General features: G+C 36.2%; 1 protein-coding gene across 1 annotated transcript; it reads right to left on the reverse strand.

The window, feature by feature from the left end:
* Nucleotides 1-2434: 2434 nt before the first annotated feature.
* On the reverse strand, nucleotides 2435-24489 carry tubg1 (tubulin, gamma 1). The gene is made up of 11 exons (XM_056453908.1): nucleotides 24330-24489; nucleotides 23670-23782; nucleotides 20930-21097; nucleotides 20493-20561; nucleotides 18245-18324; nucleotides 17273-17399; nucleotides 12244-12330; nucleotides 7454-7603; nucleotides 5844-5996; nucleotides 5605-5766; nucleotides 2435-3645 (listed from the first exon to the last, which is right to left on the reverse strand). Exons 1-11 carry the CDS (start codon nucleotides 24376-24378, stop codon nucleotides 3448-3450), a joined length of 1356 nt encoding a protein of 451 aa, XP_056309883.1. The 5' UTR covers nucleotides 24379-24489; the 3' UTR covers nucleotides 2435-3447.
* Nucleotides 24490-24950: the final 461 nt, after the last annotated feature.

Genomic DNA, 24950 nt, shown 5'->3' on the forward strand with positions numbered 1-24950 from the left:
TTTACACACTGCGGTAATCAAGCTTAAACACTTGTATCATTTTTAACTGACTAATACTGATATAATCAGGTTTGAGAGATATTGCTATATGAACATACTGTATTCACCAAAAAGTGATAGACTGATAGCTACATATTGTCCTATCCTAACAAACCATACAACAATGTAAAGCATATTTATTCAGCTTTCTGGTGATGGATACATTTCAATGTAAAAAAAAATCCGTCTCCTGTTTACCAATGTTCCTCATTTTCGTGCTTCCTCTTCCATACTACAACATTGGCTTATTTATTGAAAATTTATATTTATTGCTCCTGTAAAACATATTTATTGAAGACTACTATTTATAGCTATAGTACTGTAAACATGTTTACTGAAGACTAATAGTTTATACCTTTAGCTTTTTTATTGTGGTTACAGCTGATTGGTGTGTCTACAGTTTTGCAGCAGTGTGTGTGTGCACACCTGATGGCTGTGTTTAAGCTATGGTTCATGTGTGTGTTCATTTAAAGGCCTTTGCTTTGAAATTTCAAGGAAATTCCATTATGAAAAATTTCTGTGTCAAAAGCATCCAAGTGTGTTTAGTGATTTGCATATCACTGTGTGTAATGTTTTGCAAAATGTGTGAAGCTGACAATGTGCTTACAGTTGTGCAGATCTAGCCTTGTGTTTTGCTCCTTGAGTGTATGATTTTGCTAATTGTGGGAAAAGTTTAATTTTAGTGTGTTAACAATCGTGAAAATTTTTTCTAGCCCAAGTTATAACATGACATGAAAACCCCATAACGAACATAATCGATCACCATGTTGTTGATTTTAAATTCAATTACTGCTGTGATTTTCAACCATTTATCTTCTTGAAAGTTAAAGGAGCTATATGCATGTTACTTCATGTTAACCCAAGCAATTCATAAACTTTCACCCTAATATAGTTAAACTTTGCAAGCAGTCCAAAAATCGTAGGCATTCTATATAATCTCTGTAAATATGATGTGACATTTGCAGATGAATGATATGCGTGATTCTAGACCTTTAAAATATACTTAAATTGAGTAATACATTTTTGTAAACAGTCCAAAATACATTACTTTGAGCAAAATTATGAATTTTTCTTATTATTACATAAAGGTCATATTCCATTAAGATATTTTGTACATTTCCTACTGTGTATAAATATCATTCATTCATTGATTTTCTTTTCGGCTTAGTACCTTCATTAATCAGGGGTTCGCCACAGCGGAATGAACCGCCAACTTACACAGCGGATGCCCTTCCAGCTGCAACACATCACTAGGAAACACCCATACAATGTACAGATAATTTAGCTTACCCTTTACCTACACCTCATTGACTTGTGGGGGAAACTGGAGCACCAGGTGGAAACCAACCAAACACGGGGGAGGACATGCAAACTCCACACAGAAACGCCAACTGACCCAGCTGAGACCCGAACCAGCGACCTTCTTGCTGTGAGGCGATCGTGCTACCCACTGAACCACCATGTCGCTCCATATATAAATATCAAAATTCTAAAAATCAAAAATGCTAAGGACTATATTTAGGCAACTTTATAAAGGTGAATTTCTCAGAATTTAGATGATTTTCTTTTTCCTGAACCTTCAGATTATCAAACGTCATTCTATCATTACAACGTATACATTAATGAAATTATTTTAGCTTTTTTATAATAAAAAATATGCAACCGGTATTGTTGTCCAGAATCAAGCTGCGGTCACACTAGAGTTTGAGCTTGTGAAATTCTGTTGTACGGCACTGTAAAAAGGGGCGGGATTAAACAAGATGATTAGACAATTTAAAAAGCGAGCGATTGGTCCTTATTTTAAATTTCTGTCCAGAAAGGTCATGTTTTAATCTTCGATTGGTCTCACGCAATCAAGTGATGCGATTTCGCAGGTCAGAGTTCACCAAGCTTGAGCTTTGCAAAACTTGTCGCAGGAGCTTGCATTTCCCGTCTGACGCATTCGTGTGCGTATGAATGGAAGTCTATGGGGAGAAAAGTCCAGTGTGACCGCAGCTTCACTCATATTTGCTTCAGAAAGCTGATGTAACTATAGTTTTATTTGTATCATTTTAGTAACCAAACTGTGTACAAATCTGATATAAGATTAAACTGAGAATGACAATTGTCATCAAACCTATTTAGAGTTTTTTTCTTTTCTTTTGAAAATTTAAGATAATGCTGAAAACTAGTAGCCATTGAGCTACACATTTCCAAAAGTCTTCAAAATAGCTTTTGCATTCAACAAAAAGAAACTTTATAAATGTTTAAAACCATAAGTGTGAGAAAATGTTCATTTTTGAGTGAACTATCGCTTTAAATCAAAAATATCAGCAACTTTAACATGAGCATAAATGTTTTTCGAAGTAATTTAAAATTCATCCAGAATAATAAACACCCCAAGAAATCAAGGAAATGTTCTTGTACAAAAACATTTATTCAGTAAATGCATCAAATCTGACAGCAAACTATATACACAGCATAACATTAATAATAACAATGTGGCAACTGAAGAAAAAGAGACAAAACAGAGAAAGTCATCTGGCACGTGAAGGTTCAGCTTCTGGAGCAGAAGTAGAAATAAATGAAGGTGATGCGTTTGGATTGTGCTGTATGATTGAGTCTGCCAGACGGTGAGGTACTGTAACATCACTGATTCCATAGACTAGTAAAGAAACATCACCGATTGGATGGCTTGAGGTACTGTACAGCATAACACTTGACTTCAATGATCGCCTCTCAAAACTCTTAAGATAACCTTCTAGAATAATCCATGACAACGAGACCAAGAGAAAAAGCGGCTTCAATCACACAATCATAGTCTTATCCCCTGAAAGCCAGCGCCTTTTGTCTAAAAGCATGCAAGTGTGAATGTGAGGGAGTTTGACGGAGCATTCAGAAGTCTGATCTTTTCTAAGAGGCTTAATCTTTCACACTCCCTCCTACGGTTACATTCATTCTGAGACCACCCAGTCTTATCTGTGCAGACGTCCAGTGTGTGTGTGTGTGTGTGTGTGTGTGGTCAGAAGTTTGTGCACAGGCCACCTTGACGTCGATTGATGTAGATTTCGTGCTGAAGAGTGCAAAGTGCGGTACAAAAATAGATTAAGATGGAGCCATAAATTCTCGGATCAAAAGAAACGCAGGAAATCCAGGAGAGAGAGGAGAGAGAGACAGAAACGGAGACAAAAGTGAAAGCTATAGCTCAGGATAGAGGCACCAGGTTATGAAGAACTCTTCTATAGGCTTGTAAACGTGACAAATCACTTGTTTATGCACACACACGAGTGAGGCTCTGGAGGTACAGTGTGACTGATGAGCCATGAAAGATTTAGAACGGAGCCTTTTTTTCCACTACTGTTATTCTGTTCTACTGAAGTCGGTGTGTATATTTTACAGAAAGAGTTTCGGAGAGTTGCGAAAGGGGTTTCACTGCTCTTGTGTGCCCCAGGAGATGTAGTCGGGACGTGTGGCGGCGCTGTACTCGTCCACCAGCTGCTGAACCACTTCACGAGAGTTATCCAGCTCGTCAAAGTTGTCCTTGAACATGTCCTCCTTCCTGAACTGCTCGAGGAAGGCCTCCCTCTTTCTCAGCTTATCGTACTGACGACAGGTGCGCTCAAACAACTGACAGAGACAGGATAACTACAGATTAGAGAGTGACCACTGAATGAGAGGGACCAATTCTTTTTTTAGAGTAACTGGGCTCATTAAAAGTTGAGATGACAAAGTATAGTAGAGTTGTCTAGAACAGTTTTTCTCAACCACATTCCTGGAGGACCACCAGCTCTGCACATTTTACATGTCTCCTTAACCAAACACACCTGATTCAGATCATCAGCTCATTAGCAGAGACTGAAAGAGCTTTAATGGGTGTGACAGAGAAAGGAGACATCCAAACATGCAGTGTTGGTGGTCCTTCATGAACGTGGTGGAGAAACACTGGTCTAGAAGGACCAGAATTGCTTCTTTATTGAGATAGAAAATCCCATGCCTGGATATGAAGTTTAAAAATTACATAGCTGCGTCCGAAATCACCTACTACTCGAGTATCTACATCATTTGAATTAGAATTTACTACATGACTGTTAGAAAAGCACATACTGTGTATTATGAATGTGAGTAGTATGAATGGAATTTAGACGTACTATTTCCTTCATTTGTTGTGATCATGTGACCTACCCGCGTCAGTTACAACGATTCACTCCCATTACGAATTCATGGCATCATGGGATAGCGTACACTGGATGCGCACTTCAAAATCTCGCCGGAAGTAGTAGGTCATTAGGTTTAGTCCCATTGTTTTTTTTTTTAATACTATGAATTCGAAAATACTTCTTGGCTTGTATTTGGTTTTTATCGTACTAAATAGTATGGAAGTATGCGATTTTTGGACGCATTTTCTAGTTTTTCATAATCAAGGATGCTATGCAGGGTAGTGTTTTGGGTTCTGTGTGAATTATGCGTTTATCATTTCATAATAATTATTTAATAATTAATAATAATACATACATACACCACCCTAAACACAATGATGGCAGCTGTTAAAGGAGAACAGATTTGTAAAAATCTGTCAAACAACCTTCTCCAGCCTGTTACACACTGGATGAGAAGCATCACATCTTTACATTGTTTTCTTTTTGCCACAAACAGACACTGAATGAGTCCACCAGTGTGCGTAGACTGAAAAAGATATGTCCAGACACAGTGGTGTTTCTCATTTGGTGTGCAAAAACAGTGTCTTTAAAATCTCTACACGAGTGATCATGCAGGTGCGGATATATCTGTACCAGCTTTGCTACTCGACCCTCTAGTTTATCCATGTTGCTAATTTGCTGTTGTTGTTCTCCTCTCTGGCCTCCATGGATGTGAGACACAAATCAATCACTCAAAGGCGCCGGAGTTTCAGAACACGCCCACCAATTGTGTAATCGCCATGGCCCAATGGTAGCTCAAAGGTGTTTTGGAGCCAAAACGAACTAACCCAAAAAGTGACCCGCTTTGGTGAACTGTTTCAAACTGCCGAAAAAAATTCAAAACTAACTTCGGCTGGATTTTGTTCGAAATGGCATCATTTGAGTTCATTCTTCACTTTTATTTGAAGTATATGGTATATCTGGGCTTATATCTTACCATATATTCCAGAATCATTGTAGCTTTGGTATCAGTAATTTCTTTATTATCATTTCTCTGATTGAGTAAAGGTGCATTAAACCAATAAAGTGTTGAATATAAACTCTGATATTTTCAACACTGATATAAAACAATTGCTTCTTGAGTGTCAAACAAGTATTTTAGACCGATTTCTGTAGGATCTTAGAATAATACTAAAAATTCTGTTTCATCCTCACAGAAATAAATGCCATTTTAATTTTAAACTGTGATATTTCACAATACTACTGATTTTACTATATATTTGTAGCTATACATTTTTTTTTATTTTGGCTTCCCAGTGGATTTGACTAAATTTTCGATCAAGTAAATTCAACCTTGGTAAGCATAAATTACTGTTAAGCTGTTATTCAATACTAATAATAAACAACTGTAATATACAGCAGACATGGATAAGTGAAGCGACGGTCTTACTGAAGAGATGCTGGTGTGATTGGCCATCATAAGTCCACTAACACGGTGAGCTGAGGGCAGGTAGGGCGATCTGCGGGACAGAGCAACCTGGATACTAGCAGGACCCCATGGGATGAAATTAGCCAACTTCCTCTCCCTGATTCTCTGGAGACTCTTATGGACCTGCAACAGCCACATATAAACATTAGGACAGGTTGATGTGGCTGAGACTGTGTTGCGGGTGTCTAATATGCTCAGACCTGTGTGGGGTCCACCTCTCCCTGGATGATGTTGAGGATGGCGATGTAGCAGTGGTTGGTCTGACGGTCTCTGCCTGTGGACACCATGACGTTCTTGGGCTGCAGGAGCCTCCTCATCACGTCCAGAACTGTAGTCTTCCTCACACTTGCCACCTGAGAAGACACCATATGATTTGAAGAGTGTTCATTTATGAGAATAATATCAAAACAATATGTTGAATGCCATAATTTCAGGCAGAGAGACATATAGGACTTGTTGCGGGTACATTTCAGGCATTTTACATTTATTTTCAATTGGAAAATCATAATAAATGTATAGTTTACAGTAAACTGAACACTTGATTCTGTTACTAATTGTTGCTTCAATTGTTGTTAAACATTATAAACCACTAACATCGTTGATGACAAGTTGACATTTCTACCATTTTGTGCTTTAGCTTAAGATGCTAACCCCAAACCAGACACCACATGGCTTGTATAAGAGAATTTATCATAATAATATTGTTTTTAAAATATGAAATATCTGAAAAACAATGTTAACAAATAATTTATCTAATATTGGTGTATCCTAAGCGTTTTGTATAAATGAGGCAACAGTTATGACATTTCTCAATGCCTTCCAGAGTTTCCCACCAAAGAAAGTGATTCACTTGGAGCAAATCGCATGCTTTTTTGTAAAGATTTTTATGCCTTTTAATAATCAATGTTATAACGATGTAACAGAGCTGACCTGAACATAGGGACAGTCATAAAATTTGTTTTCAATAACTGAAATTACAAATAACATCGATGTTTATGTAAATATTTACCTTTAAAAAAAAAAAAGAATCAAAATTGGGCACAATAATTATTTCATGATAATCAAAGCTGAATGTAAGATTCAGAGAAGGCAGAGGGTCAAAAACAGGTATAGCTGGAGTCTTTAAGTAAAGAAATGTAAACAAAACTTTGATATATTTGGTGTAATTATTCTAAATAGTTTCAATAAAATATATGTTTTTTAAAAATAAAATGTACAAGAAATTCTAGAATCATTCATAGACAAATAAAGAACAGTCAGAAAGAGACCGGTGAATAAATCGAGAGAACATACAAACACATGGACAGGTAAATACACAGAATGACATAATAGGAAATAACAGAAATGGAGGACTTTGTTCCCCAAACATTGCACATCCTAAGTATTTACACAGTATTTAGCCAAGAAAGGGACATATTTAAAACGATAACAGAATTTGGTCTCTTTAATGGCAAAGGGGGTATTCCTAAATTGACTTTTTAAATTTTTTTTAAAAGCTTTAACATATTTTGGTAAAAAAAAATTGTGTGTTTTCATCTGTTTGATTCAATGTATAGTCAGTCTGTCATTTAAACTATGACAAACAAACAGATAGGTCTACAGAATGACAGACCGCTCATTAGATGGTTAAAAAACTGCTTAAACCTAATGTTTATTTGCTACAGTGAACGCTCCTGATGAAGTCACTCATAGTTTATTTAGTAGTCTACATACAGACAGCAGAGAGCAGATCACTAGTCTTTACAACAGAGCTACAATTTTTGCATTTCTGCAAAAGCTCTTTATGTAAATTCCCACTTGAAGAACTTACAGACTGATCAGTGGTCAGCGGTGTGTATCCAGTCATGAGGAAGTGGAGGCGAGGAGTGGGGATGAGGGATGCAATCAGACCAATCAGATCATTGTTCATATATCCAGGGTAACGGAGGGTTGTTGTGCTTGCCGACATTATGGTGGACACCTGTTAGAGGGAAAAACACAGTTGTCTTTTGACAGTCTGGACTCATAATATCTCCAAATACGGTCTGTCACCTTATATCCCTGGTTTCACATCCTCACCACAATCAGCTAATTCTTATTACCAAAAATATACAGAGCTAAAGTATAAAGAAGCAACAATATCAAGGCCGTACGTAAATATTTTTTGCACATAACACTGGTGGTTTTCAGTTTTATTGTATAGTTCAGACAGTTGTTATCATTTGTGAAATCTACTAAATCAGTTAATTGTAATGTAAAATACATTAATTGTAAGTCATATAACTGATAAAGGCCATAAAGAAACACCTTGTGCACTGGGGTATTTCTGTTTTTTTAATTAAATGACATCTAATGTCAGGGAGTGATTTGGGTTTCACTCGGCTCATCGCCAGTGAAAATTTGCTTGGTCATAAATAACATAAAGCATCTTGAAAAATGCTGATGATAAGCACAAGCTTGGTGTGCACAAGCCTCTAGATTTTATTTTTTAAAGGAACACTTATTTGAAAATAGGCTCATTTTATAAGTCCCCTGAAGTTAAACCATTAAGTTTTACCATTTTTTAAATTCATACAGCCGATCTGCAGGTCTGGTGGGAGCACTTTTAGCTCACCTTAGCATAAATCATTAAATAAAATTAGACCATTAGCACCTTGCTAAAATAAAAATTAAAAAGTTGATAATTTCCCTATTTAAAGCCCGACGGTTCTGAAGTTACATGGCGTACCAAGAAATAGAAAAATTTTTATTTTCTAGGTTGCTATGTATAGGAACTATACTCTCATTCCAATGTAACTATCAAAACAATTTGCTGCCGTACCATAGCTGAAGCAGGCACTGTCTTTCGGATGAGATGTTAGACCGAGGTCCTGACTCTTTGTTGTCATTAAAAATCCTATGGCACTTCTCGTAAAGAGTAGGAGTGTAACCCAATTTCCATCCATTGGCCCTATTTCCCTCCCTTCGTATCATCCCCATCCACCGAATTGGCCCTATCACTGTATCTACACTCGCCATTGTCCTGTGGCTGCTGTCGCATCATCCAATTGGATGCTGCACACTGGTGGTGGAGTGGAGAGACCCCCCTCGTGATTGTGCGCTTTGGGAGTATGACCATACTCAATAAATGCGCTGTATAAATACACATTACTTACTTACAATTTTACACAGTGCTGTTAGCTAGTTACCTAGCTGGGGACTGTTCTCAGGCACTGCGTAATATTATTTACCTGCTGCAGCAACTTTTTTTGAAATTTGAGATGCTAATGGTCTAATCTGGTTCACTGATTTATGCTAAGCTAAAAGTGCTCCTGCCAGACAAGGAGATCGGCTGACTGGATTCAAAAATAGTGAAACTCAACTGTGTAACTCAAAGTGAGATGTAAATTGAGACAATTCATTAATTTTCCTTCAGGTCGCCACAGCGGAATGAACCGTCAACTTATCCAGCACATTTTACACAGCGGATGCCCTTCCAGCTACAACCCAGTACATCCATACACACTCATTCACACACAAACACTACGGCCAATGTGATTCATTCAATTCACCTGTACCGCATGTCTTTGGACTGTGAAAGAAACCCACGTCGACACTGGGAGACTCAAACCAGCGACCTTCTTGCTGTGAGGCGGCAGTGCTAACCACTGAGTCACCGTGTCACCTCAAATTGAGACTATTTCCAAAAAAATAAAAAACTAAATTGAGTGTTCCTTTAATTTTACTAGAGACCTCCTGCAAATTTGGCAAGGACCACTGTGGATCTGCGTACCCTAGTTGAGAAACACTGGGCTAGATAGACAGGGATCACAAAGAAAGAGATCAAAGTTCCAAATTTTTATTTATTTATTTTAAATAAATTGTGGTCTTAATTATTTGGGTGTGCTGATGGTACACTTGTGTGTAAAAGTAGCTGCTATTTAAGAACACAATAGCCTGGACTGGAGAAACCAGTTTTCTATTGGCACTCTGGTTGGTCACAAATCTTTGCATTATATGACCCATTTCATATGACTATAAGACAGTGATGGATGAGTCGACAAAAGTGAACTATTCACCTTGGAGCAGGGTGCTGTATGGGTGTATAAGAGAAAACACCGCACAAGATGTCACTGCTTATTTATTACCTCGTCATTAGAATGTGACACGACAGCATGTCACGCCGCCGATTACAGCTTTCAGAAGCGGCAACTCCCCATGTTTCATCCTCTTGAAACTGACAGGCGGCACCATTTCCAATTTACACCGCATATAATACAATACAGCTGTGATAGACCACCCGGATGCTTTTTTAATGTGAATGTTTTGGGGTTTAGCTTATTCAGTTTCTTGACATTTCTGTGTATATTGTAAAATCTTCCTCTTGTCTCAATGCCAAACAAACTCTTGGCAGGCAACACTTCTGGTTTGGTTTTCTGATTGTTTGAAGTGTGAAATGCATGTTGTGTCAGCGCCCAACTGTTACTAATATATGAGGAGTGACTCCATACTGTCCCTACATGAACCACACCAGGACAGTCCCTCTGCTGCAGGGAAGGGCTTTAAAATGAAAAGGACATACTTTGGGTTGGAAGCCTCAGAACTGATGAATAGGGCCCTGTATTTCACTCAATCCAATGTACGTAAATGGCAGAATGGTGTGACGTTGGAGAATGTATATTAATGTTTGGAATCAGTGTCAGTGAGTATTTAAGGGCTCTCCATTTATGCGTAGTACATTAAGGTAGCCTATAAAATGCTTTAAACACAGGGCTGTACTCTCATATATTAGATACTGTTGCAGATATTATCTGCTTATGTCCCATGTCTTAGTATCTTATTTTAAATGACAAGCAACCTTGTTGTTTTTGGAATGAATATTCTTAAATAGATGTTGCCAAGATATTGGAATTTTTAATCGTTTTTTAATTGTTTTATGAATTTGGAGATTACTTTAGTAGTGCTGCAGAACTTCAGAAGACAAATTAAGATATTTTAGATGAAATGAAAGAGGGAAATCAGGTCTTTCATACTTTTCATAGGCAACGGTGCTGAGACTTTCAGGGCCCTATCAAAACTGACTCTTAAAGGGAATGGGAGATGAGACTCTGAACACATCTGTGTGCCCCCCAAAAAAACATTGTTTGTCTATGTCTTCCCATCCGTGTCAGGTCAGAGTGTGCGTTTACGATGGGCAGTAGGATGTATTGTCAGTAGCATGACAACTAAGTAGAAAATTGCCCATAGTAAACAAACACCCTGATCTAATGTGGAGGATTTAGGCGAACGAATGTTTTTTTTTTTTTTTTTTTTTTTTGCGAACAATTTTCTTGGAGCTTTTTATGATTACAGTTAAACCACTGAAGTCACATGAAAGTTTTGGCAATCTTTTTGATTCCATTTATGAACCTTAAATGTTTTGAAACTGTTGTCAGTTCTTCCTATAGGTTTGAAATATACTTGCGGTGGTAGCCGGATTGAAACACACCTCTTACCCACATCACATTAATAGTTATATGCGAAAAACATAACATTAATTAAATTAACAATTTTTTTTAATGACACTGTTATAAACGGTTTCTTTTCAGTGGGTTAAAATGTAAAAAAAAAAGATTGTTGTAATAAAAAGAAATCCACTATTTCTCTTACTTTTATGCTATTCTGGAGCCATGAAAGGTAAAATCGGCTTCTCTCTCTTTTAAGTTCAAAGCAAACTTGAATGCCAAAGCATTTTACACATGTATATAAAATAGCCTATGTAATATATATTGACATCATCAAATTAATAAAATGATCAGCAAATGACAAATAAATGACAGAAAAAGGAATAAAAACAGACAATTTCTCAAAAAATTATCATAATTACAAGATTAAAACTTGTAGGTTACTTAAATAAGGCAAATGTGTTGATTTAACTAATGGTGTAGTTATATTTTGCAGCCAGTTTAGACCAGTCATTTTGCCATTTCAGACTATATAGTAAAGTTTTTATGAATCGTTTAGATTCAAGAATGAATTATTGAATGCTTCTCTCACTCATTACTGTGTGTGCGCAGTCAGCTGCAAAGCCAAGTGAAAGTAGGCTTGAGTAAAAAGGTAATGCAAAAACGCAAACGATTAATCACAGCTTTAGAAAGCAAAAGCTGAAATCCGGACATTTTAGGAGATTTAGAATCCCCGACCTGATGATTTTTTTAAGTGCCAAAACGGTGCGTCTCTGTGTGTCTGTAGAGCATGTGAGACTGTATTGACTGTATGATCGCGAATGTTTGGTTATATTAGGCAGATGCAAAATAGTGTAAAAGGATGATAATAATAGTAAAAAAAAGTGTCACTATCTTAATCTGTGTCCCAAATATGGTCTCAGGAGAGTGGAATGACATGAGGGTGAACTAACCCTGTAATGATTCCACACTTATTTGGAATCAATTATTATAACAAAATTGGCTAAATATATGAACAAAGGAAAGTTGCCATATGTTTAACAAATTCAGGTCTTTTCTTGTCTACTTGGTAAAACACTTTTTATAATTACTCAAACTGAGGGCTACTAATCGCAACTGCTAGAAAAGTCATGGAGTTTTGTATTAAGTACTTTAATGCTTATGTTCTCCTGAAAGATAGATGCGCTTTAAAACTCACCAGTTGGTTGATCTGAGAGAATGAAGGATTTTGAATGTGCAGTCGATCGGTGGCAATTCTGTTCAAAGCAGTGTTGTCCAGCACAACCTGAAAAAAAACATTGAGAAAAAGATAAGATCACTTTTAATCAGGATTGTGCACTGCAAAAAGTGCTTTGCTTACCTAGAGGTTTTGTCTTGGTTCTAGTCCGAATAACTAAATATTCTTAAATCAAGAAGCATTTTCTAGACTTATCTTAATTAGAAATAATATGGCAAAATTGAGTGATTTATTTTTTCTTAAAACAAGCTAAATAATCTGCCACTGGGGTAAGAAAAATAATCTAGTTTTAAATCAAATACAAGATTATTTTTCTTTTCACTCGTTCAATTCGGCCACATTATTTCTCAAAACAAGACCAAATATTTTTACTTGTCTGGAAAATGCTTCTTGATTTAAGAATTTGTAGGTATTTGGACTAGAAACAAGACAAAACCTCTAGGTAAGCAAAGCACTTTTTGCAGTATGGGTTTAGAGGTCTTCTTGCATCCCAAACATTGTACTGGAATTATTTTATTATGCATTTGTTTTAAATAATAAACTATTAGGTGCTTAAGTTTATATATTTTTAAATAAGCCCAGTCTTTTCTGCTACTTGACTAGAACTACGATAAACTAAAATGAGAGAATCTTGCAGAACCACTCAACTGGTAGAGCATGTCAAACTGAAATCTAAATAAAGTAATTTTATCTAGAATTGCCATCTAAAGTCACACTGTGGAGCAATGTAAATATTTATCCTTTACCACAGTATTTAATATCAATATTTATTTTTATAAAGTCATCTGAAAACAGTATGAATATTGTGTGGTGCTGTTTGAATACTAAATTATAAAATTATACTATAATAATACTACAGTAATAACACCCTAATAGCGACATCACGCTGCATCGTTCTCTTACTCTTTATGAAAAGTGTCAAGCTATTTAAAGGGCCATGAACCCCCTTCTTTCAGTTCAAGTCTACCTTTAGAATTAAAAAAAAAAATGCACAGAACTTCTTAAGTTGAATTTGATACCTTTTACTACCTTTTTTAATACCTTAAAAAAAAATTTATGCCAGCACGACTTTAATACGACTTTGTTACATGAATTTAATACCAGCAACTGCAGTGGCGTAAATGAAATATCTTTACAAACAGAATAACATATTGCAGATAACATATACATTTAAATTAAGCAGAGGGATTAATCAAGATGTCACAATGGGCCTTTGTCCATAGTTTTTAATCAATGTCATATATGTGCCTTCAGAGTGAGGAGTGGGCGTGGCCAGCAGAGCAGGGGAGTGAACAACTGTTGTCAGTTGGCTCACAAAATGAGATGCAAACCATGAGGAGAGCCATGATTTTATAGTTTACAAAGTTAAAATGCAAATAAATAAGCAGTAATTTAATGTCCTGCTACACATGTTATTCGAAATTTTATACACACATAACCACAATTTGTTTTATCATTATAAAGACAACCATGTAAACACTATAAATGAGCAGGACTTCTCTACTCCTGAATCCCCGGGTCTAAATGTAGACACAGTGTATATAGCAGTGCAGCAGGTTTTTTGCCCTACCTATTCCAACCATTAGCCCTGCAGCCGGTAATCTGGAGGATTTTAAATATGGGCGAACACAGCAGCTTGGATGTAGGCGATGTGTCTGAATGGTAACAAACTCAACTGATAAAAGTCCGCCATTTTCCAATTCTTATCCAGCTCTCCCAACAAAAAAATGCTTGCTGCGAACCAACAGCATTGCTTTGTCAGCCCTGTCAGAATCACGGGGAAAAAACAACAAACCCTGTGGATCATTGAAACAAACGTTACGACCCTTCATGAACGGCTACTGCTTGCCATGCGCGGACGAGGTCTTACCCAGTCATTGGGTCTCACAGCTCGGCAGGTCTGCCTTGCCTTCGGAAGACACATGCTGCCATGAATAATTAAGAAGCAGGCTCTTCTCATAGGACAAGAAAACTCAGCTATGAATAATAATGAGAAACCGACGTGTCATCACTTCACTAGCAGATTCGCTCTACGTCACTGATTTTGATCCCACCCCAAAAATTATTTTAAACCCGGAGGATGAAATTAGCTGACAAAAGCACATAATTATCCAGTTTTCCCAACAATTAAAGCTGACAGGTGCTAACAGTGTCTTAACTGATGCTCAACACACACAAATCTGTTAAAATTTCTAAAAAGTACTCCAAGGTGTCTTGAACCTTTAAAGAAAAGGTTCACCCAAAAATGGAAATTCTGACATAATTTCCTCCACATTAGGTTTTTTTTTTTTTAATTTTGGGTAAACTAGCTCTTTAACTAACTGTGTTTGTGGACAAATAAAGCAAATCAATGATTCAGTGATCCCTAAATAAAGGCACTTGCTTTTGTTTCCAAATTAATAACACGTTAAATGGACAAATAGTTTAATTACATTTTTTCCCCATTGTTGCATGACTCAAATATGTACACAAAAAAAATTGGCATAGAAAAGGAAATAATTAATACAATAACAAAATGTTTTCTCTTTAATTATGAAGACAACTTCAAGAAAACGTTACAAACATTTTGAGTTCTGAACGTAGTGAAATAGACTTCCAAAGAATGGACATACATTTATCATTAAAAATACCTTCATCTTTGTTTTGAAGTCTTATGAACTTTGAAATAAATAGTGACAATTTAAATTTGTGACGAACTCCTATTAATAACAATAATCTAAATAATGATGCTTGGGATTTTGAAGTTAATCTGTATTCTCACCAAGAAAGACAATATCATCCACCTCTATTAACCTCCTCATCTTTTGAGCTGACTCTCTGATCTGACATTATTATATAAGCCAGAGATGAGAATAAAGCTAGCTGACAGTTTCAAGAAACACAATATGCATCTTAACCTTTACTAATGGCATTTCTTCCACTAGAGCTCAATCTATTCTAAAGTGCACATGAAGATTGGTTGGAGACAGGGACAATGAAGTATTTCTTTAGCTACACTGATCAAAGCCATCAATCACTCTAAAGCTCAAATAAGGATATGCAAACACTATTAAACACCTTTATATAATACATCATTACTGACTCCTCTGAGTCAACAGGATGTGTTTGTTAAATAATTATCTCCTCAATCATGTGCAGATGGTTATCAGTCAGAAAATATACAGTACCAGTAAATGTTGACACATCTATAAATTGTCAATTCCAGATGTACAGATGTGTCAGAGCGCTGTATGGTTTATAATAAAACGTACTCTGGGACCAAGCTACTGTTAACCAGGAGGAAATGGAAAGAGAGAAGTGGATAATCACATAAGGCTGTCCATCTTTCCTCCATCCACTGCTATTTGGGGAATGAAAGCAGAAAAGGAAGAAAGAAGGTCTGTTTGAGGAGGTGGATTGTGTAACTGTGAGGAAATGTGCTGTTAGGGTAGCAGGCTGTGTATGAGAAGGGCTCTGTTTCAAATAGAAACGCATTCATTTAGGGCCGCACGATACTGGAAAAACTGACATTGCCATACTTTGCTTTTTTCTGCAATACATTTTGTTATACTCAATTACATTTGAGATTGTGGTGATTTTTAGGGAAGTGCTGCTGCACAAAAATATTTATGAGGGGTGATCTAGAGTGTATTTTTAGGGCTTGGTTGTGTTTATAAGATGCAAAGCAATGTGTGCTCATGCTTCATTTGTAGAAAAATCACAATATTTTAATATATTTTTTATATTTCACAATATTTTTATATATCTTATATCTTACTTTGATTATATACAGCTACTCAGCTAACATGAAATTGGATGTCATATTTCCTAGACCCTCCTAAAGCCCGCCCTCAAGAGGCTCTGATTGGACAGCTAACAAAATGTGCTGTGATTTGCGGATTGGCTTCACGTCAACAGGAAAACAGTCGAGCCCCTACATGCACGCGCATTGCCTCTGCTGTGTAAATACTGTCAGTTGGAGTATTTGTTAGCCATATCAGTTTGAGCGTGAATCAGAAATGAAGAAGACACAGCTGAACAACACGCCTGCTCTCAAAAATAAAACCTCACAAGTGTCTTTCACATATATTCAGAATAAGCATGTGTAAGTAAAATGAAACGTTCACGTATCTTTTGCGAGGTCGTTATTTAAGATGTAGAAAGTGGCTGCATAGAGAGAGGCATGCGCTGGAGAAGACTGTGGGTGTTTACAGCAGTTTGACGGAATAAATATGAATTTGTAGCTAAATTATTAACGATGCCAAACAGCATTTCCCATTGTTTTCGGGTGACCCTCCTCCACCCCAGCTCCACTTGTGTTAGATCTGCTATAGGGGTTAGATATATATTATATATTATGTATATATAGCAGTGTTTCCTCTAGGATTTTCTCCAGCTGTGGCGGCAGACCTGTCTGTGCTACTCTGCAATCACACTTCCTAAATGTTAGTAGCAGTAGGGTTTCTATGGTAACCTGTATTGAGTTTCTTTGCCAATGTTTTGGCCGGAAATGTGTGCAATGCTACTATCATTCTCATTCATTCAAGGAAAGAAAGGGACAGAAAATAGCAAATGTTCAGTGAATGCACTGGCCTGGCTCCATATTGTTGTGGCGTGTAGTTAAATTGTTTTGAGAGGTGCATGTCAGGGTTCGTGCCAGGGTGCGCCAAAGGGTGCAAAGGCTATGCCGGACCTACCATGTGGACTCGAAGTAGAAATTAACCCTATAAATCTCAAAAGTGAGATGGTAAAAATGCAGTTTCCTGTAAGGGGTAGGGATAGGATTAGGTGCAGGGTGATAGAAAATACAAGTTGTACAGTATATAAACCATTAAAGCTATGAAAAGTCCCCACAATTCACAAAAACAAACCTGTGTTTGTGTATGTATGTATGTATGTCAGTGTGTAACACCTCCTACCAAATTCTAGGTCAGCTGAAAAGGTTACCAGACTCTCTCTCGCTCTCTCTGTGTGTGTATGTGTGAGTGTGTGCGGTTGTCCATTCACTCACCACACAGTCTGCATTCTGGGTCAGTCTCTTTAGCGTCAGGAGAGAATTATATGGCTGTACGACAACATCACTCATCTCATCCTGGTTAGGAAAGACCGAATAGGTCTGAACCAGTTTTTTAGGATACCTAAAAAAGACAGCAGAACGGTTGAATGTTTAAGGCTAAAGAACACGTGCCCAGCTGAACGCCGCTGGTGCCCTTGAGGTTGCACACGCATTGGTATTAAACGCACCCCTAAAGAGAGGTAATTACACCCGCTGATGGCTGCTGCCTGCATCTCCCTCTAATTACACTGACTGCCACCCAAACGCTTCATGACTGCTAGTCTAGACCAACAATGTGAAGGGTGTGGATCTACGTTTCAGAAGAGGTGGAGTGAATAAAAACAGGCAGCGTATGGGGATTCAAAGTCTTTTTATGAGTCTCATATGACTTGCTGGGTTTCCATCACTGTACATTAACGCACATTTTGAAGTATTGCATTCAAATAAAAATGTTTTTACAGTCTTTATGTGAAAATGTGAATAACACATTTGCCGAATATAGTCTGATATAGTAAACATTACACTAATGTGACTAATGAGCAGTTTCCATTATGCTAGCCTTGTTTAATTGTGGTTACTAGGTTACCAATACTATAGAGAGCCGCTCTAACAACTTGACGGAAACGCATTTAATTCAGTGTTTCTCAACCACATTCCTGGAGGACCACCAGCTCTGCACATTTTCCATGTCTCCTTAACCAAACAAACCTGATTCAGATCATCAGCTCATTAGCAGAGACTGAAAGACCTGTAATGGGTGTGACAGACAAAGAAGACATGCAAAACATGCAGTGTTTGTGGTCCTCCAGGAACGTGGTTGAGAAACACTGATTTAATTCACATTTGGGATTTTTTTTTTTATTTATTAAAAACTTTGAAAAGATTTACATGTTAGGATGAAAACATAGTAAAGTGAGTTTTTCGCACCTGTCATTCAGTCGTTCAAGTAGGTAAGATCCCAGACCTGATCCTGTGCCTCCAGCAATAGAGTGGCAAAGCACAAACCCCTAAAAACAAAAACAGAATATTTAACATGCACGAATACTAAAGTGGCTGCTAACTATAAAGACTGGATGCTAACTGAGCCACTTTGTACTTCCGTATTAAATATATCTAATGACTAATATGTCTATGAAAAGTGAATACTGCACCTGAACAGATTTTTTGGGGGGAATTTTTTTTCATTTTAGACCATTTGCATTATTATTCAAACTTTTTTTTTTTAAGTATACCTTTGATCTACAGAGACTGATCAATAGTGACGTTTTAAAACTTTTTAGATTTTTTTTTAAATTGAATTAGTTTTTTGCATTTGTATTAAACATTATGAAAATGACACTATTTTTAACATTAATAATACTAATTAAAAGTGTTTTTGAGCAGAAAAGCATCATTAGAATGTTTTCTACAGGACCTTGGCTAAATTATACAAAAAATTCTGCTTAGACATGAAATATTTTTTTAAATAGTTTTAATACAAGCATTTAGAAGAGAGAAAACATTATATTAAATAAATGTTAAGCTTATTCAGGGTTCATAAACATTTTACTGCTAAAATTCCACGACTTTTCCATGATTTTTCCAAGATTTTTAAGTAAATTTTCATGAGTTAATGTTTCATGCAGTATCTACATATGCGTGGTAAAAAAACAAAAAAATCCATGTTAAAATTTACTACAGCATATCGTAAAACACGCAAAAATCTATTTAGTTTCAATTTATATTTATTCATCAATTAATTTTCTGTTCAGCTTAGTCCATTTATTAATCTAGGGCCGCCACAGCAGAATGAACCGCCAACTAATTCAGCATATGTTTTACGCACGCGGATGCCCTTCCAGCTGCAACCCATCCATACACACTTATTCACACTCATACACTACTGACAATTTTAGGTTAATCAATTCACCTACCACACATGTCTTTGGACTGTGGGGAAAACCGGAGCACCCAGAGAAAACCCACGCAAACACAGGGAGAACATACTCCACACAAAAACGCCAACTGACCCAGCTGAGGCTCAAACCAGCGACCTTCTTGCTGTGAGGTGATTGTGCTACCCACTGCGCCACCATGACACCCAATTTAAGTTTAAATCCATGTAAAATTGATTTAGATAATGCTTACACTGCACTAATAATGTGAGAGTATGTGATTGGCCAAGGACAGAAAAGAAGTAAATACAACTAACCTATAATAAAGTATACAGATATCTGTTTTCCATGACTTTTCCAAAACTTTGTGGGTTTTTCTGATTTTCCAAACTTTTCCAGGTCTGGAAAATGCCAAGTCAAAATTCCATGACTTTTCCAGGTTTTCCATGACCGTATGACCCCTGTTTATTCTGTATTTTGAACCCAAACACTGAGTAGTCGAATAATTGAACTGAACTTTCTATCACTTGAAATACATTGTCCCAAACAGTACAATTTGCAGGAATATCCTCTAGGGGTAAAAGAAGATGGTATTTTGAATTCTTTGAATTTTTGTTTTCAGTAAATCCTGATTCATTTCTGAAACTGTCACTCATTTTTTAGCAGTTAGTTTGATATGCCACATGCACGCATACGTGCTTGCAGTTAACTGTCTGGTAACATCATTCTCCAAACCACTCCCTAACCTTCACTCACAACTTACACATGTGCATGCACACACCAGTAATTGTGGGTAATAAAGTGAACAACACAAATTACACAGTGAGGGCTGAGTCTGTTGTTTTAATGGAAGGAACATCTGTATCTTGTAAATTAACAGTGCAAAATAAGGCATAAAATAGCACTCTTGTATAACCATCTATAGATCTTTACGTACACATAATATATAGGATCTACATTTATAGACAGTTTGCATGCATGTCAGAAACCTAAAGAAGGAAGGACGGAAAAAAGGAAAGTACGTCAAATGGTACGTCACTACCATCTGGAGATCATCAGAAAGCGTTTAACTTTGTTTAAAAACTTAATCTGCTTAAAAAAAATAAACTGAAATTCTTAGAACGTCAGAGAAAATAGAATTAATGAATGACAGGATGCAAAGACCAACCCAGTCATAATACACATACATACCTTCAACATTTACTTTAAACTACTTCATTGGCATTTGCTTCTAAACTAAATTTAATATGGTATGCTCAACCATTTGCATGCAATAGATGTGCAGTCAATAAGAATCCTACCTCCAGACTGTCACTGCCATCTGCCTCTCGGTCAATGATGTCAAAGATGTCCTCGTGAATTTTCTCTCCCTATAATGAACAAGCACGTCATCTTTACTAACTATCATTTAATTATGAGACACAGGACAAAGTTGTCAAACGTGAAACAATGAGTTTAAGATCTTTTAGCTTGACTTTGTATTTGACTTTGGTATTTAATATTGGCACACCTATGCAATCATATCCTTCATGTAAGTTTTTTATTGAATTATAAAAATGTACAGTAATTTAATCAGAATAAAGAGACACTAAATGTATGTAATAGTTAATAGCATTATTATTTGATTATAAATTCAATCCGTTTGGAACTGCAAATAAATGTGATTAAGAAAATAAATGAGAACTTAAAATGTAATAAATTTAACCTAAAATTACGGAAAAACGATCACTGAGAGTACCTGAGAGAAGCCACTGGCCCAGTTGTTTCCAGCTCCTCCGCCGTGCTCAGACAGGTAGATGTTCTCCGGGTTGTACAGGTTGGCGTAGGGGGAGTTTAGGATGGTGTGAATGACTCTGGGCTCCAGGTCCAGCAGCACAGCACGAGGAATATAGTGCTCATCATCCGCCTAAATGGGGTGAAGCAAAAAAGAACATTAGTGCATTAGTGCTTCTGGTCTCACTTTATATTAAGTGGCCTTAACTAATATGTACTTACACTGAAATTCATTACAATGTACTTATTGTGTAAATGTATGTACTTATGCTTGATTAAATACCTGCAAGTAATTACATTTGTAATTCAGTTCTGTAACTACACTGTTGACCATCCCTTACATCTTAATCCACCCTTAAACCTATCCATAGCACCAAACCTGGTCGTAACCCCTATCTACCTCAATAAAACCAGAAGTGGTTTGCAACACAACATGAACACATTAAGTACATTGTGTTTACATTTCGATTTACGAACAAAGCTGCTTAATATAATGCGGGGCCGTGCTTCTTGGTGCTCATTGCAAAAAAAAGTGACTTTTCTTTAGTGCAGTTTGGCACTAAAAATGACAAGTAATCATGAGAATACTAAAGTATCTTACATTGTGTGATATCAGTAGTAAATTGACTGCTGCTGATTTTATAAAAGTAGACAACTGATGTATAAGCTAGACTGACATTTAGCTGATATTTGCAATTATCTGCATCCACCAAGCTTACAAATGTCAGAAGCAGGTATATTTACTTTCATAAATTATCCAAACATTAGCAAATCCAACTTAAGCAGTTAAATTATTAACTTGTAATTAAATTATTAATGCATGGCTCAATTATTTAGTTCTATTTTAGTAAATATTATGTAAAACAAAATATACAATTCATTGCAACATCTCTTATTTAGAAGAAAGCTGTTAAATTCAGTCTCGTTACATAGAACTAACATGCAATCCTTTTGAAAACAGTAAGACTTCAGTCCAGCTTCTGTTATATAACTAATTTAAGTCTTCAACTGCAATAGTCTTTTAATCAGATAAAAATTAAACTAGCACTTGTGTTATTTATTTCAAGTTAATTTCCCATCAGCTCATGAAAAAGCCTCCACAAAATGTAATGGACAAGAGTGGAAGGCCTATGACAACGGCACACATTGGAATATAGCTCCACCTGGTGGTAGTTTGTGTTTTTTAATAGCAGATGGTGTTGTTTTCTAGTTTCTTTTGACCATGCACTAAAAAAATTACAGGTTTTCAGCTTTTTTAAAAAAACAAACAAACATCTTTTGTGTTCAACAGAAGAAAGAAACTTAAGTAAATTGGATATTTTTATTTTATGTTATGTGAACTATATGGAGGGTAAATCCTGCTAATTTTACATAAATCAAATAAACATTTGTGTTTCTTTACAAAGTTGTTGAAGCAGTATATGTACAGCATTCACTGAATCCACAAACATAATGCAAACAGGCTTGATTCAGTGTTGCAAAATTTTAATGTCAACCCATACATTTTCGAGATCTGCCACTGCAGTGAACACTCTTATAAATTGTTTAAAACTTCAATTATTTTAGGTTCAAATGATATTTGTAAGGAATTGTGTGAAAGCAAAGTACTGTTGTCTGCTTTGTAAAGCATATAGCTCCATCTGCTGTTAAAAACTAAGCTCTAGATTGATTTGAGAGAAAATAGCAATGCATTTTGAAAAATCACAGAATCGATTTCTCTAAACATTTTTCATCACAGCTCTAATAGAGAGTATACCGTTCCAAAAAAAGAAAGAAAAAGAAATGCAGAGCCACAGTGTGAGACAAAATTTAACTAAATAAATAATAGTACAAATAAACGTGAACAACTGAAAATTAAAAAAATATATTAAAGAAATGCACACATATTTTGTGCATAACAAGTTTGTCCATATGTTCAGAGCACAAATTGCTGGTTATACCCTTGTATTTGAAACCTGAAAGTTGAGGCTGTCCGCTTACATGCTTAAACTTACCCAAGTATATCACATAACTTTCAACCTGCTTTCTGGAATTCCACTTCCAATTCCATGTTGCTTGATGTCCAAATAAACTCCATTATTTATATAAATGCTTAGTTATATCCCTACTAAAATGTACACCTAAAACGGTAGTCTTGATATGGTGTGATTACAGTTTGGCATGGGACAATAACTGATTTCGAAATTTACCACAGTTAGGAAAAACGAAAATGTCCTGTTATACCATTCCTATAGTATATGTAAGCTTTTTTATTTGTTTGGTTTTTTTCCAAGTTGATAAACTAATTACTTATACACCAACATTCAAGCATGCTTTAGACCTGAACAGTGCAGTGGCTTACATTACATACAAAAAAGTAAGATTTTCAAAGATGCCTTTTCAAGTTGTAAAAAAAACTGTTTTTGAAACTAATGAAGATGGCAGAATGATTTTTTTTTTAAATCAATGACTTTTTAAATTATTTAGCTTGGCATGTTTAATGTATTAATAATTAAATATATTTTTTCTTAAAATAAAATATATTGTGTTCAATGGTGAAAAGTTTTTTTACACAGACATTTAAAAACAACAGGTTAGAGCAGTAATAACAATAGTGATTTTTTTTTTTTTTTTATTAACGGTTATCATACCGTCAGAATCTTGGGCTAATATTGGCCCATACCCAGTTACGCTTGATAATTGGCATTCATAATCAGTCAGTGTACCTGATAGAAGAAGACATCTTTCCGGTCAGTGCCTTCTGTGGCAAACTCCTCTACGATGCCCTCTGGACTGATGCCGTGCTCAGCACACAACTGCTTCCAAAACTCAAAACCAACTGCAGAGAACGACAATGAGGACAAGCGTACATTTATTCAAGTACATTACTGCATGATGTTAAAACACACTTCTCAAAGACAAAGCTACTGGGAAATGCTATATGTAGTGGCTGAATATTAGCAAGATAACGGCTACTGCTTAACGTTACAGCTTATATGATGGATATAGTCTGTCTCCTCTTAGAAATAAAGACAACCCAAATCCCTCTTTCTAAAACGGCCAATGGCACTAAATTGACTACGTTAATTTCTACAAAGCAAGCATACCACGTTTAGTATTATTGATCAGCAAACACAAACAAAGAACAGTCAGAAGTATTAAATGGAGATTAACGTTAATGAAAGAGCTTGGCTTCCTGTAGCTGAAAAATTGCTGTAAACAATCAAACCATCTTCTGATCTTATTACATGTGCTTTTTTATAGTGTCGTTGTAAAGCTGTGCAGTATGATAACGTTAGCTGGATAGCTAGCTAACGTAACGTTACACTGTTTATGTACAGATGGCTCTTGTTATCAAGTAAAGTCTAATAAAGCAAATGGCTCACTCTGGTTCCCGCACTGTCCGAGTTGCAGGGTGATGATTTCTCGAGGCATCCCGTCCTGCTGTTATTTCAGCTGTGTGATCAGTAAAGGTGAGAGACGTGCTGCTGTCAGTCAACCACTATGCGTGTTCCCGCTCCAACAGCAACGGCCTATCGGACGCCCACTGCGCATGCGCAAACTCCAGCAACTTTACACATTTAAAGCCACTCTATAATCTAACTAGATCCATCTTGGTTAAGATGTAACAAAATAAGTATTTATAGAAAACAGCAAATATATAAAAGAAATAATAAACGTGGAGGGCACTACGGACGTAATTCAAGACAAATGTATGCGTTTATATTCAACAACATCAAAGCTGCGCGTCAGTTCCGCAGAATTTTGCAAGGATAAAAATTCTGGTCAGGTTTAAAATGCAGGTTTTTTCTAACATTTCTCCGGGAAACTTTTTGTTTTTTTTACTTAAGATACTTGCAATGGGGATATATGATTAATATATTTTTTATTTATATATTTAAATAGCTATAAATTTTGGAAAGGGTAAAGAATTTTTTTTTTTTATAAATTTGTGAGACTTTAAAATGGCAATATGTGTCTTTTTCTCTATCCATGTAGCAATATAA

The sequence above is a fragment of the Danio aesculapii genome, chromosome 3 (assembly GCF_903798145.1).
Source record: "Danio aesculapii chromosome 3, fDanAes4.1, whole genome shotgun sequence".
Taxonomy (NCBI): domain Eukaryota; kingdom Metazoa; phylum Chordata; class Actinopteri; order Cypriniformes; family Danionidae; genus Danio; species Danio aesculapii.